Genomic DNA, 18,508 nt, shown 5'->3' on the forward strand with positions numbered 1-18,508 from the left:
CCCTAACACTCCATCATAATGCCTGTAACGTTCACCTCACCTCATAAGCATTTTATCATCTCATATCATAAAAAGGATGAGTACAGTAAGATATTTTGAAAGAGACCACATTCACATAACTTTTATCACAGTATACTGTTACAAATAAGGGGGAACTATATATGTGTGTGTTCACATGTATGTATACATTTTCCTAAATATTTCCATATATTGCAGAGCAACAGAAATTTAAGTTACTATTTCACAAAGTATTTTCAGAATATAGTAGCTTTAGTAGGAAGATTACCCATATTTCTAACAGTGAGCATTTATGATATATTAGGTACTAGTGAAAATGCTTTAAATGTTTTAACTTACTTAATCTTCACAACCAGCCAATGGAGTAGTTACTACCATCATCTCCACTTAATGAAGAAACTGAGACACAGATAGGTTAAATAGCTTACCCACTCTTTCACAGTTAATAAGGGAGGAGGTAGGAATTCAAACTCAGAGTAGGGCATCAATGCCCATACTTTTAACTACTATGCTAGATCCGATGCAAGTGATTCATGAATCTGTATTACTTACTAATCTTGTATTTTCAAAATTCATTCTAATATTTTGCATGCTGATCATCCATTCCTCATTGAATGTCTAGCTATTACCTCAAATTTAAAATGTCAAACAAAACTCTTCTTTAAAAATGAGTTGCCATTCCAGATTTCCTTCCAAGATGTTAGAAGTTAGCATGTTATCAACATAAAGCACTGCTTTTTTTTACAACTAGGTATTTTTGTTTTGCTCTTTTTTTTTTTTTAAAGGGTTGTTACATTCTCTAGTTCCCATAATGATCTAGTCAAGGACTTGAACAATATGCAATCAACCAACAAAAAAAACCTGCAAAAACATCCTGGAAAGACTACTGATTTTTATTTTGGAGAAAACAGTATGAAAGTAAAAACAATTACCTTGGGTATCTAAATATTGGTATGTTATAGTAGGCTGAAACTATGGGAAAGTAAAGCCAATTTTTCTCAATGTAAGGGGCATGAACTTCTATAATTAAAACAATACCTGGGCAAGATAAAATAAATGCACTGTACTTCTTGGCCATTTCTAATATGACATTTTTACTATTGTGTTACTCTGAATTAAGTTTAGCACAGAATTACCATAACTCATTAGGTATAGTCTGGACTCCAAATTCAGGAAGAACAGATTCTAAGTACTTTCACACACTAAGTCCAGAATTATTTTCTCTCACAAAATAATTCAGGGAACCACCCACAATACTCCCTAGGACATTGGTTTTCAGCCTTGGCTTACATTAAAATCACCTGGGGAGATTTTAAATCCTAATTTAAAATCCTGATTCTGACCAGTTAACAACAATCTCTAAAAGTGAGAACCAGGCACCAGATTTTAAGCTTTCTTAATTCCAATGAAAAGCCTAGGTCGAAAAGCACTGTTATTAGACTCCCTTTTCTAACTTTCTTAACAGGCAAAAGAGTGTCAAATACTGGTATCTTCAACCAAAAAGAATTACTGTAACTATTTTTCCCTAGGCTCAGGCACATGCAGACCATCACAGCAGCAAACAGTAGTGGTTAGTACTGCTCCTGAATGAGGAATGCAGATGGCAGGAACGTGGACAGTACTCAAGGCAACGAAACCCATTTTACGTTTTTCTTATTTTGTTTTAAAACTATAATTACAGCAAGTATATCAGTCTTCTTAGCCCATGAAACCCTGTTTCAGGAATTTCTCTCAAAGTTATGATTTTTTCTTATTCGGGGCAATTTTTCCCTTTTTTAGAGGTGTAAGGAAATGTTTGTTCTGTTTTTGGAACAGCTGCTTTCACTTTAAGTCACTACTGGCTCACCACAGGAGGTGGGATGGAGGCAGGTACCAAAAGTGAGTTAAAAACTTTGATGGGAAAAAGAAAAGGTAAAAATATACACAAGGAAAAGAATGAAAGATACTATGTAAGTGTCAAAAGGTATGGATTGACATCTGAGAGTTTATAGAAAACTCTTCCTAATCTAACTACTCTTCAAAATGCAATAATAAAAGCAGTCTTTGGGTTTGGAGACATCTGAGTTTAAAATCTCAGTTCCTTTACATATCAGCTTTATATCTAGACACAGTTTGCTTAATTTCCCTGAGCCTCATCCATAAAATAGCGATAACTTGGAGGTACGCTTGTCCCATTCCTGATGTTTCCCTCCATGTGTACTTGAGTGAGGCACTCTCTCAGCACAAAACACACCTCTGGTCTCTTCGCTCCCCTACTTACACATGACAAATAGGGACAGTCTGATAGGTCCATTTAGATGAAGGGTATGTGTTAGACTAGCCTCTTCTTCCTTGCTCCCTTTTTGGAGATAACTGCCTCAAGCTGCAAATCTTACATGGAAACACAACTCACCCCAATATGGAGAAGCTCTCCTTTGTGCCTGCGTAAGTTTAGATTATTGATTCAGTACTGGTAAATCCATTTGCCCATGGACAAAAGTCACATTTATCAATATCGTTTTATTTGTTTTTTTTAAATGTGCGATCTTGCTCATCAATGTCTTTCTCCTTGTCTTTCTCTAAAATGGTTAAGAATTTAGGCAAAGAAGTGGAGTACTAGTTAAGACTCCCCTTAAGCCTTAATATCAATATACTTTACAGAGTTGTGGGAAGCTTTAAATAAGATAATTCATATAAAACTCAGCATAGTACCTGGGACACAGTAAGCATTCTACCATAACTTTCATTACAATAAAAGATGACTCAAAGATAAGGACAAAGGGCCAACTTTGAAGCACTTATCAATTCACTATTAAACATGTAAATATGAATCCAAATGAAATACTCTAAAATACATAAAAAATAAGACACTTCCACTCATTAACAGGATATATCTGTTATGATACCAGTTGTAATATGGAATAACATACAAATTATATTATAAAGTCAGAATATTCATTCAATAAGCAGGGAACATCCTTTATAGCCTACAAAATCATCAGTAACCAACCCATACAGAAAATGAAATATAAGGTGCATAAGCAAAACCAAACAATACTATAGCACATAGAATATTAAAATTTTAACATTTTAGAACCAGTGTGAAGTTTAAAAGTTTAAAGAGGAAATATGTTAGAGTCAGTTTATTCTATAAATTTAATTGCATTAGCAATATTTCAGAAGCATACTCAAAAACCCTTAAGATTTATTTCATCTGATAAGCACAGTATGTAATAGATAATTGATTCAAGAAGAGCCCAGAAGCTCATTAGTAATAAGATTAACTTGAGATCTACAGACCTTCAGGAGTTTTGTGAAACCCCTGAAACTTATTTGTGAAGTGTCATGTTGTGTGTGCATGCATGTGGTTAAAATCCTCTACTTTCATTACATTCTCAAAGGTTACCATTCAAAAAAGTTAAAAATAGTGAAGCATTTTATAATTCAACTGATCACTTCCAGTTTATCCATTCATTCAGATTTTCTAGTAAGTTTTCTTTCAGTGTGGTATCAGTTTGGATAATTTTAGTACACAGTAAAGTTTTAAAGAACCAAAAATTCTAAAAAAAAATCTATTTTTTTAAAATTGCTACTTACTTTTTAAGTGTTCTTCTAGTATCAACTTCTCATTAACATGCAGTGCTTTCATTGATGTTCTCAAGTCCACTGTGTTATTTTCCTGTATTCCTTCAGTTGATAGTTTTTCAAAAATGTTTTCAAAGTAACTGGGGTTATTCTTCAAACCATTAGGTAGTCCCCAAAATGAAGTTGCTGTACACATATCCAATGCAACGGTACTCTGGGGATTATGTTTTCCTCTATCAACCTCCTTCCTCAGCGTTAACTTCCCAGAATATAATCTTTTACTCATACAGCTTTTCCTTAAGAGGTTCTTATAGACATCTTTCCTCTTTATAGTTTTCTGTTTTAGCTTTTGTTTCTCAGTGCATGTACAACTTGTATTTTCTCTTTTGTAACAATTTTGATCTAACACTGGGCAAACAGGCTTACTCTGCAATTTATAGCAGGTTTTGTTAGATCCAGGAGTAGTAACTGCATCAAGATGATCTGAACATTTAGAATATACTGCAAGACCAGATGCAACTAACATATCTGCCAAATTGTTTTTCCCATGAAGGACATCTACTTTCAGTTTTGTTTCAAAACTATATTCCCTAAGATGAAAAATTAAGCCAGGTTTACTTAGGAAATCTTGAAAAAAACTTTGAGCTTCTTCATTCCAATGTTTCCCTTGCGCAGGTAAGATGCCATGTAAGACACAAGGATAACTCAGCCTTGGAAAATTCAAAAGTTCCTCAGGAACAACTTTAAGATGTTTTATATCTGAAGAAGGTATGTAAACAGAAAATCCATAGTCAATCAACAGAAGAAGTAAAGACTGATCAGAGACTTCAGAAATTTCTACCCTATTCCACTGATCTTCCATTTCATATTTGAACAAACAGCTAGAACCAGGAATTAAGTGCTCCTGAGATACTGTTTGTAAGTTTTCTGGCAGATCAGAAAGCAGTATAAGGAGAGATTTCATTGTGTCAAAAAAATCTTCTAACTGAACACAAAAGTCCGATAGATCAGAAACAGCAGTGGCCATCCCAGAATAGTGTCTACCATTCTGGAGTTGTGCCCAAGTAAATGACCTTACTGCACAAGATAAAACAGGAGTCTGAGATTTCACATGGAAAATTTCTGAAGATCTAAGTTTATTTTCTTGAACATGAACTGTATTTAGGTTTAAATATTCCAAAAGTGACAGGCCATCTACCAAAATTTCTACTTCCCAGGCAGAGTCTAAATATTTCAGGAAAAGGATGTTTATTTCCAAATCTGCAAATAAACACACAATGGATTCAAATGGCATGTTCCTAAAATTTTCAAACCAAACCCATTTACAAGGCACAGCTTGCATTGGAATATTTCTGACTTCATCAATAAGCACCTTGATATTACATAGAGGCACTATTTCATATCTACCATGATCCACTAAAAAAACAAGTGCTTTCTCATCAACATACTTTTTTTCTACTTTGGATCGATACCACTTCAAAGTTTTATTAGATTTTGCCAGGCAGTCTAAGCCTTTTTCAATATTTTCCACTGATAAAGAGGGTTTTTTAACTTCAGTCATTAAGACTGTTAAATCTGATAACTTTTTTTTCTTTTTAGATTTTACATAAAATACCCCACTTTTTGAAAAATAAAGTATTTTAGACTTTTCAAGTTGTCCAGGTTTTAGCTCTTCAAAAGGAATACTAACCAGCTGTTGGGAGGATGGTTGAAGGATTACAGAACCTTCAGATCCACGTGATTTTCTTTTCTTCTTATTTTTACCAGGGCTCATTTTTTTAGAGCCAACCTGAGGCATTTGCAATACTGTTTTCTGTAGTTTTGAACATGCTGTCCATTTTAGTAGCTCATTAATGATACATTTTTTAGCACAAATTATATTTACTTCCCATTTCTGCTCATGCTTTCGCAAAAATTCACAAGAAACTGTTTTGTTACTTAATCTTGAAGCAAAATAATCCACAGTTTTGCTGTCCCATATTTTATCAGGATCATTCCACTTTAATCCACTGAGAAAAGAATGGATTCCTAGCTGGGGAATAGTTAAGAATTCCCTCTTAAGTTCATAAATTTTAGATGCGTCTACTACTGCAGTGTTGCCATAGTCAATAAATTCCACTTCAAAAGAACTTTCTGACAAAATTTTCTTAATAACTGCTCTGTACATAGTCTTGTCACAAGAGTCCTCTGCAACTACAAGATCTCCCACCATAAGTTTAACAGATTTTCTCTCTTTTGCTATATTTGCTCTGCTTTCATTTAGAGCCTCTGTAACTTTGATGATGATGTTTTCATTCTCAGCAAGCTGAATATGGAAACTTGCTGGATTACTGATGTTAGAAACATATCCTTTAACTTTGGCATTCAGGTCAATTTTGGGTGGAGGAAGGTCTTTGATCCGTGGTCTAGTAATATTACATGGGTTTTGAGATGCTGGTTGATTTAAAGCTCTGATAAAAGACTGTGATACCACCTTCACCAATTCCTGGCCCACATCCCTTTCATCAAGAACATGTGCAGATCCAGGGATAATATTTACATCTGTATTTTTAAGTCCATCATTCAAAGACTTCATTTTGTTTTCTGATACAGATTCAATTTTATAACAAACTGATGGTTTCAAAAACCTGGCATATATACCTGTGGGGTTCATTAACTGATCTATTTTGCTTCCAGAATGTGTTACTAGACTAGTTTTATTTATCGTATTATGGTGACAGTTTTCTACTTTGCCTTTCAAAGAAACAGGAAGTCTCTCATCTATTTTATAACCCTTTCCCACACAGTGCGCTTGGTTGCAATGTTTTTTTCTGTAAGTATGAAGCAACATTTTAATTTTCTGGTTTACATGTTCATACCCATCATACAATTCTACACCTAGCTGGCCATCTGACTCCCTGGATGATACTATTGCTTTTAATGGTTTTCCCAAGAAATTATCTTCAAACCAGCTATTGATTTCTGCTGGAATATCTACATCTCTAAGATCTGACAAAAAACACTTAATAGCTTGCATAGGTATAAACAACAACTCTGGAAACTCATCTGAAATAGCCCTCAACATACTTCCTTTAACTAACTGCTTATTTCCAAAGTCCACATAATAGACCAGGAAGTCAGATAATGAATCTGTTGGCATTACTAGAGCTCTATAAAAGAAACCATCATCTGTGTACTTAGATATGCATAATCTCATTTTCCTAGGCTCATATTTTGAACAATTTTTGAGGTTACTAAACTCTGTGATTTTTGTTTCTATCATCTCTAGGTCTTTATAATTTCTACTAAGTTGACAATAAAAGTTTTTGGGACTATATATGTGAGATATATATATTTCTTCCTCACTTCCAATTTTTATATTAAAGGAAGAATAACAGTAACTATAAAGACTAACTGAAGATGGGAATGGCTTTGATGATGTACTATACTGTGCAGAACCATGATTAATGAGAAATTCTTTTGCACTAATAAATGGAGATTGTAACTCCACTAAATTACATAAATAGTTTGGATGAATGAGAACTAAGGCATAGATGACACACGTCAATGACCCTCTAGATGAAGAAATAAAAGCCCCAAAGTCTCTGCATGCTTTTCTTGTCCAACTGAATAATTTACAACTAATGGGTTCAACTAAATGGTTAAGACTACATCTAAAGGCTTGGCCTTCTAAGAAGAGAAAATGTGGGTTAATAGCACAAAGATCTTTAAATAAAACTCTTTCCTGGTAACCGTAATCAACAAATACTACGTCAACTTCTCTTTTCAATACTTGAGTCAAAACAGCAGCTCTATACCATTTCCCATCTTTGGAATACTTAGCCACACAAGCAATCTGCCCAACCTGATAAGGATCAGAATGACTGCTATAGTAATTCTGAATTTGTTCCATTAGTAATTTTAGGTCATCTAACTTACACTGGAGCTGACATGAAAAGTCACCTGGGCCATAATAACAAGAACACTTAACTTCAAGGACTGTGCCTGGTTTAAATACATATTCTTTATAAGTACATGGTGAGTCAAGTCCCACAGACAAGGTAAAAGGATTTTTTATATCTGAGAAATTAACAGCTGGGGACTTTAATGAAGACAAGTTTCCTTCTTTTAGCTTATTTGAATAGTAATTTTCAGGTTTAGGCCCTTCAAGAAGGGAAGATAAGACTTGCTTAATTTTAACTTTGTTTTTAGATTTTAAATTTAACACTGAATATTCACTTACAGATTTTGGATAATACTCTGGTTCTACCTCCCAATATTCTGCATATCTAGCTTGTAACATGAGAGAGACAACATCAGTATTTTCTGAGTCTTCAATACTCTGCATATTTACAGTATACTTGTCATCTTTTTTCACTATAACTTGAAGCAAAATTGCTTTGTTCGAGACGATTTTTTTAAAGTAATCAATTGCTGCCTTTACCCATAAATCTTCAACAGGAAATATATGTGCAAGTGAACAGCACATGGCTAAGGCAGGCAGCTCACAAAACTCTGGAAGCAAAATTTTTACATCAAAAAATGGTATGGAATCAGTATTCCCATAATCCAAAAGGTAAACATTAATCTTATGACCATTAATTTCAGTAACAACAGCTCTGTAAAAACATCTGTCTTTACTGTACCTAGCACAACAAAATAATCCAGATTCTGGATTTCTTAGAATCAAGTCATCATTTTCACACAAGTTATAAAATTTGTTTATATTTTTCATTAGATCTTCAAATTCATTTTGATGTTCATTAGTTCGTACCCAGAAATTTGATGGGTTTAGAACATATGCTACCCAAGCTACATAGACAGTCTCTATCTCCATTTCTACAGTTTTAATAGGAAGACTTACATTCAAAGTGTCTTTTTTATTTAGAAAGTCTATCGACTGCTCAGTATTTCCAATAAAACTCTCAACTGCAAAGCTGTTTTTACCAGAAGCACCTGTCTTTCTGAACATATTCGAGAGTTTTGAATCAGACACTGGACAAAGTACTTGGGTGCCTAGAGTCTTCAGTGGACACTTATTAACCACAGGCTCTTGAGTTTGTAGTGTTACATAATACAAATGCTCATCCTTATTGAACCAATCAATGTGTGCATATACTATTTTTCCTAACAAGGCTTGTTTAAATATACTCAGTTGAAATTTTCTTGCCTCTCTATCTGGACTATGTAAATATGTCAAAGAGCATGGAAATGAAAATAATGGTACTAAAATAAAATCCTGTTTTAGTTTCTTTACATGAATTGAGGGAATAGCCTCACTACTGCCATAATCCATAAACCAAATTTTCACTTGATTATCGGGCAAGAGATGCTGGAGAATTCCTCTATGCCACTGTCCGTTTCTCCTTTTGGCAACACAAAATAGCCCAAAATTCTCACACATGGAACTGTTTTCTTGACTGACAGTGTCATAATGCAAAGTCATACACACTGTCAAGTTTTCTAACTCTGGCATCCATTTGGTCAGCTGACAATAAAATTTACTTGGGCTCAATGCAGATGATACCCTCACGCTTTCAATACCGCCTACTGACAAAGACGGCTGCAAATTATCCAGGACATGGTGAGTATCAAGTAAGTTATCACTACTACTTAAAGGTAATTCAGGTCTTCTAGGTTTTGATAAATCTGGTATTTGCTGTGGGAATTCTTTTAACATTTCCACAATAAGACGAAAGGAATCCCCGTCAGTAAGTCTTCCTAACTGTAATTCAAGAACCTGGGACATAATTTTTGGCACTTCAAGAAGAATCATTTGAAGAGGCAAAATAGCTTGTACACAACCTTTCACTTGGAGTCCTACTAATGACTTGAAATAATTCAAAGCCTTTGGAAACCATTTTTCCTCAATTGGTAGTATGTTGGCAAAAATACCAAATACTACCTGCGGTGGTAGCTCAAATAAGTTGCCACAGGCTGAAGCGACCTGTGTACCTCCGACTCTTAGCTCTTCGCCACGATCTATGAGGAGCACTGTGTAGAGTTCATTTTTCTTTCCCACGACTCTTCCTCTCTGCCATTCTCCAGATGCTCTCTCTTCTACCAAACAAAATTCATCAATGTCCACATTACCTTTTACTTTTGGAACATGCTGGATTTCCCTCTGTAATATATGGTAGTCAAACTCACATTCAGTATTATTTCTGCCTTGAAATTTCACCAGAATGTCCTTGGGAAAACATTCTATATGTGATATTGTCAGATCCACATCTAAGAATGTTGGTAACAGAGACGTAGAATCCATTTTCTAAAAAGCAAATAAGTACTAATTAGCTTCTAGACAGACAGCTGTCAAAATTAAATGAAATTAGCCTTAAATGTGGTATGTAAACAAACTTTTAAAATAATTCTATACCTGTACTTAACAATTTGAACATATTAATAAGAATTATATATGTCAGGCAAGATGAGAGATAAAGTGCATCTAAGTGATCACTGCCTTACAGATTTTCAAAAAATTCTATTATTGAAATAAAAAATATATATAATCACTGGAAAACAGAAGAGCAGTCTTTACTTTCAGAAACTAACAATTTTCTACCAGATACCAAACAGATGTGGCATAACAGAAGAAAGCCAAAAGAGCCCAGTGGAGACTCCTCTTCCTCCTGTGAGAAAACTACTTTCCGTCACAAAGGTTTCTTCCAAAAACCTGTAACTCAAAAGGGTGAGTGTTGGAAGCAAGGGCATATGGTGAACCAAGAAGAGACACACTTTTATACTCTCCACTCTGACTCTCAGCAATATTTGAATCCTATCAGCATCATTATATTACTCCAGTATTATTCTGTGATCAAGGGCTGTAGGCTGAGTCTTGGACACCACCACTAAAAGCCAGGCATGGAAGGACCCTAAGGGAGGTTAGGTACACCACTGGCATGGCTAGCCACAAGTTGAGGGGTCAGGGAAGAAGAAATCTTTAGCACAGAGGCAAAGCTCTCTACTACAGCTATGGCTCCAGCCAATTTTCTCTAGATTGTTGGGATTCTAAAAACGGTAGGCCAATGTTTAAGTATAAAATATTCCCCAAATTTAGACAAGAACTAAAATCTACTGCAATAGGACACAGCTCAACTAGCACTTGTAAAGTATAAACTCAGTCAAGTACCAGTTTCTTTCTACGACGATGAGAAAGAAAAACAGTAAATGTAAAAAAAAAAAAAAAAAAAAATGAAGGAACCGCTTAAAAGAAACCAAAGAAATGTTTCTTGGTTAAACGTCAGGAGTAAGCATACTAAAGGAGACAGCAAAGAATTGCTTTTCAAAAGTCCAATTCCTATTTTCAAAAAGCTCAAAAGAATATATTTTTATATGACTAAGTAGTCATTAAGATGCAACAACAGATTAGGAAGAACAACACATACATAAGAAATTAAAACTGCAATAGCGAAAAGCAACACAAAATAAAGATAATTGGAGAAAATCGTGAGAGAATACCTCAAAACTCAGAAGATGATAAAAAGGTAAGAAAAGCGTGGAGGACAAAAATATGAAGTTTTATGAAAGTGTAAATGTTATCTCAGATAAAAGAGTAGAACAAACTTAAGACTTAAGACCCAAGTCCACAAACTGCAACAGGCCACTGGAAAGCTAGAGAAGGAAATACGATTTAAGGACAACTGGGTACTGACTATGGTTTTTATTTCCACCTAGATAATTAATTTGGTGTGGCAATCAGCATATTCTGATCTACAGATTACAGGGTATGTTTACTTGATCCTAGAGTCTCCAAGAATAAAATCAATATGCAACAAACTAAAGACTTTCATTTACATAAACCAAACACTTCAGGATAAGAAAGGCCTTCTTAAGCCACCATTATTTAAAATCACAGGTCTTAACCCAATTTCTATAATTTAGTCAGATTACAGACCTGTAATTCCTTACATGAAGGGAAGACCAGGAATTGTTAAAGGATACTGTGCTGTATTATACCAAGAACATTCTTCCTGCACTCACCGAAAAGGATGTGACCATTCACCTGTGTAAATGGGAAACAGAAAAAAATACATAAGTCTTTCAGGAACCACACCCCTCTTTTTAGGTATAAAAAGATGTAGCCAGAAGGACTCTGTCATTAAATGAAGGTGGTATATACAATATAAACTACAGAAGCCCAAAGACACAGGAAGTTGCATGATCAGGTTACTCAAACTACTAGAAGCCTACTCCTCCACACTGCCTTTCCCCCTCAAACAATGTAAGTGGCCTCTTGGGGAGCTTCACAGCAAAGAGAAAAAAAAAAACTATCTGAGGTCCTAATGCCAGTAACATCCAGGCATTAGGATGTTACCAACAACTGCTGAAGCACTGCATCCCAGCCCAGGGGAGGCCTTAAGAAACAAAAGGAAACATTCACAGTTGACAAGACTGTAATTTTTGACAGCCACATGTAGTTTTAAATTTTTCTAAAATTTAAAAATCTTTCCTTATGTTAGGACTACCAGTATATCTACTTTGCCTAAAGAAGAAATTGCTTGAGTTATGAATCTATGCATATTAATGGTCAATAGTTTCTGCAGAATGATTAGCAATTCTGAAAGAGCAAAGACTAGATGATTACAAAAAAGTCTGAAGAAAATGGATGTGCTTCTAAGATAGGACTCATAAAATGAGTATTTGCAGGTTCAAAGAACCTTACTATGGAAAAGACTTTTAATCAGGTGGACAGAATAACCCATTCTGTAGATATCAATTAGACTTGCACATGCCTCTCCAGTGCTTGCTCAACAGGATCATGAAGAAAGCTCCTCACACTTGTGTATCCAAAGATCAAATTAACAATTCAGAGTAAATTAGGGAAAAAATCTTAAATAGAATTTAAAACCAAAACAATTATATTATATAATGGACAATTATATTATGTAAAAACAATGTTCTAGAGGCAACAACCTTACTCAATATTATATTTCTTAGAATATTACTATATTCATAGAAAGTACTTACTCTGTGTACACAAGGTTAGGACATCAGGAAACTTGAATTTTACTTGAGAATTATTTGTGTGAAATTTGGGAAACTTTTTTCTTAGAATCAGATTCTAAATTTGTAAAATGAGAGTGTTGAATTAAATTAGGGTTTTTCCAAACCATATTTGCTGCAGCAGAAGTCTTTCTTAGCCTAATATAAAATACAAAGAGTAAAAAGTATCTATAAATTGGATTCTTAGGTGGTGCTCTAATTCCATAAATGTATACAATTATAAAGCCCATAAATGAAAATAAAACCATTCTGATGAACAGTCTTATAGCAGCTTCATCATGTTATTTGTCTTATTGGATTTGATAGCCTAGTATGGGAAAAAGCAAGCTCTGACATTTGTAATAGTTCTTTCTATAATTATACATAATCAGGTACAGATAAGTTCAAACACAGATATGGTAGGTAGAGTCACAACTTAAATAATCAGTAAGCTAATCCAATGCACTAATTAGTGCTCATCTCTGCTTTTAAATTTAGTATATCATATTTGAATATTTTTTAAAAGACTTTATAAAAAATTCAAAAGTTCTTGAATTCCTGAAGTAAGTTTAAATTAAAAATTCACATCGTCACAGCTCTAAGGTTTGCAGAAAATACAGTCTACAAATACTATTAAATTGATATGAAAAGCCCTTTCTATACAAAAGTTCCCTCATTCTACAAAATACATATTATAGACAACGTCACTCTTACTGTTTTGGGATTTGTCATGTATGAATTCACATTTAAGTCCAGACCAGTGATCCAATAAACATATAGTTGAGTCATACGTAGTTTTAAATTTTACTAAAAGAAGTTTAAAATTCTTTCCCTACATTAAAAGTTTCTTATATGTTTTAAATTTTTTAAAGATTTTCAGTATTCATTTAAGTGATTTTCACATTTTCATTGTTCAAATCAAAAATATGAAGATAAAAGACATTTAGAACATTTAAGTTTTCTCCAATCCAGTTCTCTATATTACTCCCACTTTTTCATGCTGCTCTTTCAACTAAACCACATAATCATGAACAAGAACTAAAAAGTGGAAGATACAAATCCAAAAATAAAAATACAAACAAAACCAGATAAAGCACCCTTCAGGTATAGGTAAACAAGCTGATTCCTTTTTAAAATTTAAGTTCGTTCTGATGAAATTCTGACTAGTACTCGGGCAAGGTTACCAAGTTCCACCAGCTCAAGCATCTGTGCCCTGGTCTTTCTCCTTGTATCCTCTCCACATACTCAGAGTGATTTCTAGATCCAGGTAATACAGTAGTAATAAAATAGTATATATCTTTTAATCTATTTCAAAAATCAGGTTTCAATTTTTTAAACATTCTTTATTCAAGTAGTCCTCAATCAGGTGCAACTTTGTCCCACAGGGAATGTTTGGCAATGTCTGGAGATACATTTTCTTATCATGACTGGGCCAGGATGGGGGCAGGAGTTGCTACTGTCATATAGAAGGTAGAGGCCAGAGATGCTACTAAATTATCTACAAGGTACAAAAGAGCCTCCCACGAAAAAGAACTATCCAGCCCAAATGTCAATTATGCTGAGGTTGAGAAACGCTAATGAAAGCAAAAACAAAATACCAGACAGATAAAAGGACTAATTTTTTTAACTACTTAAGCAAAAATATAAATTTTTCTCTAATCTTAAAGAGGCTTTCTCCAAGAGGCAAAACCTAGAGGCTACCAAAAAAAAGTGAAAAATTAAAGTTTTTAAATCACAGGCAAAAAGAAAAAAACTGTAACAAAATTACAATCAACATAATGTACCACATAAAAGATTTGCTCAGCCCAAATATTTTCAACCATCCTTGACTCCAGTTCTTTGGCATCCTGCACACGTCCTTCTGGGTTCATATTCAGAGCACATAAAAATCTGACACTTTCTTCTCTGCTACTACAGTCCTGATCCCAAACTACATTTGTCTGTCATCTGTAATACCAGGTTCCTCACTTGTCTTCCTGCTTCTATCTGTCCTACCCATGACTGTTCTCAGCATTATAACCAGAATGAGCTTTATAAAATAAAAGACACAGCATGCACTACTGTGCTCAAAAAATTCAGTAGCTCCTAATTTCACTCATAGTGAAAACTAAAGCTATCACATTAGCTTATGAGGTCCTACAAGATCTAACCTACTACCACCATGCCAAGGAGCCCCATTTTTCTCTTGCCTTATTCCTATAACACTTATGACACCACAGTCACAGTGCCTAGCTATTCCTTGAACTTCTTGCCCTCTTGGTTTTGGGCTTTTTGCTCCCAGAGCACAGGTTGCTCCCTCACCTCTTAAGTTGTTGTCAGAATGTTTCCTTCTAGGTGAAGCATTCCAAGCACTCAATTTAAAACAGCAACCGTCCCCCAATTTTGTAGTCCTAGGCCTCTCCCAAACCTCTCTTTCTCTAGCACCAAAAAAAAACTTCTATTAAACCATCAGTTCTCAAAAAATTTGGTCTCAGGACCTTTTTATACTAAGAATTAATGAGTGTTTGTGTCGCCTTAAAAGGCTTATTTTGAAACTCTAACTCCCAATGAAATATTAGAAAGTGGGGCCTTTTGGAATTAGATGAGGTCATGAGGATGGATGGAATCCTCATGAATGTGATCAGTGCCCTGATAAAGTCACAAGGGAAATTGCTTCTCTCTACTCTCTGCCATATGAGGACAGAATGAGAATACAGGCAGACATCCCAAGCCAGGAGGCAGGATCTCACCAGGCACCAGACCTACCAGCATCTTGATCTTCAGGACAATGTCAGCAAAATACCCAATCTGAATGACCCCAGTTTGTTATTTAAGTAAAAATGGAACCTGATCAGCCTGCAGAACTGTGAGAAATAAATTTTTATTTATAGACCACCCAATTTAAGGTATTTTGTTATAGCAGCCTGAGCAGCAGCAGACCGGAAAGAGCTCTAGTTTATGTAGCTTCTCCCTAGCAACATATATCCTGTTAGAAATAAAAACACTTAGTAACTCATTTTAAAATGACACTAAACTTATTTTTTCATGAAAGATTTATTTTCAAAACCAAAAAACTTAGAAGAGTGACATGGTTTTACAATTTTTGCAAATCTCAATGTCTGCTTAACAGAAAACAGCTCGATCATGCATTTAATGTGTTGCAACAGGTTGTTTTTGATAAACTAGGAGAATAAAATCTGGCCACACACAGTTAAGAGGAGTATTTTTTAACAGTTTTTCATGTAAGTGAGGGTATTCTTTGACATTCACAAAAACTCAATTAGTGGTCTCTCAGAAGTTATTCACAATATGAAATATTAAGCCACACAAATGAACTTTTCATACTGTTGCCTTAAAATCCTTTGCTCTATCTTAAACTTTGAATGGAACTCTTGAACATGAATGACTTTAAAGATACATTGATTTATTTGAAAATATCAGTTGAGTTATGCAGAACTTCCACATATTGACACATTGCATTATCCAGCATCTCAAATCAAATTAGTATCACCACCAACCTCATCAGAACACTTGTAAGTACTGAAAAGCCATCAAGCTTGTAGTAAGAGGCACAAGCTTGCAATGGCAGGCACAACTTTCTAATTTTTGCTACAGAGGTTGGATTTTTTCATTAAAAAATCCTATAATTTAAGTGTCATGCTTACTTCACTCATTTTCAGGACAATGTCAGCAAAATACCCAATCTGAATGACCCCAGTTTGTTATTTATTTACGTAAAAATGGAACCTGATCAGTAATGGCTGTATGTCATGCAATGGGAACTAACCATCAACAAAGAGGAACAAAGTATTGATAGAAACCACAACATAGAAGAATTTCAAAATATTCTGAAAGAAAGGCAGAGAGAGAGAGTGAAGATTGTACACCATTTACATAACACTCTAGAAAATGCAAACTATAGCAACAAAGCAGATCAGTGTTAGGGTGCAAGGGAAACAATGGGGGGTGATGGATATGTTTATCTTGATTATAGTGGTTTCATGGGTGTATACAGGTGTAAAGTGTCAAGTTGTACAGTTCATAGGCAGTTTGTTGTACCTCAATTATACTTCTGTAAAGCTGTAAAACACACACAATTGACATGTATATTAAAGTTGGAATAAATTGTAAAGCATCTCTTTTCTTTACATTACTAAAAAGACATCACTATTGACTCTGATGAACGCTCTTAGGAAGCCTGTTAAGTTAGGGGTGGAGAGAAGGTCAAAGTAACATGTACTGAACACTAAAATGACATCCTACATATGTTCATGGCTGTGTGTCGCATGCAAACGGATTAAGGTGTGGAGAATAAATTAGGAGACAGAATTGGAAAAACAGATGGGATTAACTTTACCTTCTGTTTAGCTGACATGCTGCAAAGGACTTGTATTTAATTTTTTAAACTCCAAAAGGTAAAGAGTTATCTTTGAACGTGTATTACAACAATTAAGTGACTTGGCAAAAATAAGTTTCTTCAGGAGAGCATTTCCCTACTCGGTGTCATTTGATCTCCACAAGCAAAATACCCCGGCCACAGTGTGGGCCAGCACCGAACCGCCCCTGGGGGATGCCCTCTCGGGTCAAGGGCACCAGCACCCGCCGGGGGGCGGGCGCAGACGCCTGTGAAGGGCAGAGAGGGCGGCGGGCCGAGGGGACCGCGCCCCGGCTGCAGAGGGCAGGGCCCGCTCCTCTGACGCCCAAACCACAGCAGTTCAAGGCACAACGGAGGGGTGGAGAGACATCGTGGAGGGCAACACAGCCGAGAGCGGGGGGTCCGTACATAAGGGGGGCTTGCACTTACGGAGATCCCAAGAGCAGGGCCGGCCGTTCCTCCCGAGGCGCCGACAAGAGAGCCAGGGCCCAAGATGGCGGCACCCAGCAGACCCGTCTCGCCTCGTGTGCGGCCCAGGGCGCATGTGTAGTGCGTGGAGGTCACGAGCTGGCCGTGCGGCTGGCCGCTGCGCGCGGTTCGCCTTCCCCAGGGGTGCGGGCTGCGGGCTTGCGCGGGAGGGCGGTGCCCAATCCGCGCTCCAGGCGCCAGGTGGGCCGCTCACCTCATCATCTTGTCTTTCAGGCATAGGTTACGGCTCCTATCAGAGCCTTGTGGGGGCCTCTGGCCTGCGCCGGGGGAGGGGCGAGGGTGTAGCTTGTCCTGTGGATATGGGACATTGGGGTGGGGTCATCCCACTTCTCTGGGCAAGGATTGCAGAGCCCACTTTGTGGCTGCCGGACACAGAAACCCACGAGCCCCCAGGGACGGCCACTTAATTGCATTTTATTCTACTTCTCTATGTTTGAGAAACTTGAATTGGATTTAAGCATCAGTGAGTGGTAACTTAACGTTAATTTCCTGATCCCAATGGGCATGTTGGGGTTCTGTAGGGAAAAGTCCTTGCTTGCAGGAAATAGACACTAAAGTATTGAGGGCCATTGGGTATGATCTCAGCGATTTGCTCTCAAATTATTGATGGGGAAAAGCATATTCTTTCAACTCTTTACCTTTCTTATAAATTGTAAGCTATTTCACAAGAAGCATGTTAATTTTAAAAAATTACAGTAGCCTCATAAAATGAGCTCTGCAAGTGTTAAGTTTTCACTACTTTTTCTAGGTTTCTCCTGGAGAACTGAAAAAGAATTTTTTAACCTATCCTTCCTTACCTCTCCCCCACCCCACATGCCATTTCTACCACTTGGGAAGCTACTCACTCTGGTACTATCTTTTGGTGGTCACTCTATAATTTATAACATTTACTTGAACAAATCCTGAAGTTAATCAATATCTCTATCCTCCTCTTAAACAATATGAGGACCTTGGGGGCATTTTAACCTCAATCAACAACCCTGCTTTTTCCAACTTACACGAACTTTCCTAAGATCTACTGGCAGGAGTTTCTATGAACAACTGAATGACCATCTGCCCTGTACTTCACTTGCTCATACTTGTCCTTCATTTCTCAGCTTAAACGCCACTTCCTCTGAGAAG

General features: G+C 36.1%; 1 protein-coding gene across 2 annotated transcripts in view; it reads right to left on the reverse strand.

The window, feature by feature from the left end:
- Nucleotides 1–17,404, reverse strand: part of TDRD15 (tudor domain containing 15) — a 99,123-nt gene extending 81,719 nt beyond the window's left edge. Inside the window, exons 1-3 of one of the 2 annotated variants that reach the window (XR_008995933.1) lie at nt 17,327–17,404; nt 5,273–9,829; nt 3,595–4,842 (exon numbers count right to left, since the gene is read on the reverse strand). Coding sequence is in view for 1 of the 2 variants with exons in the window: in XM_057497426.1 (XP_057353409.1) it covers nt 4,831–4,842; nt 5,273–9,826 (4,566 nt within the window). In the remaining variant the exon portion in view is untranslated. Of the gene's footprint in view, nt 1–2,541; nt 4,843–5,272; nt 9,830–17,326 lie in introns of those variants that run through there. The other variant, XM_057497426.1, reaches the window with a different exon arrangement.
- Nucleotides 17,405–18,508: the final 1,104 nt, after the last annotated feature.

The sequence above is a fragment of the Manis pentadactyla genome, chromosome 2 (assembly GCF_030020395.1).
Source record: "Manis pentadactyla isolate mManPen7 chromosome 2, mManPen7.hap1, whole genome shotgun sequence".
Taxonomy (NCBI): Eukaryota; Metazoa; Chordata; class Mammalia; order Pholidota; family Manidae; genus Manis; species Manis pentadactyla.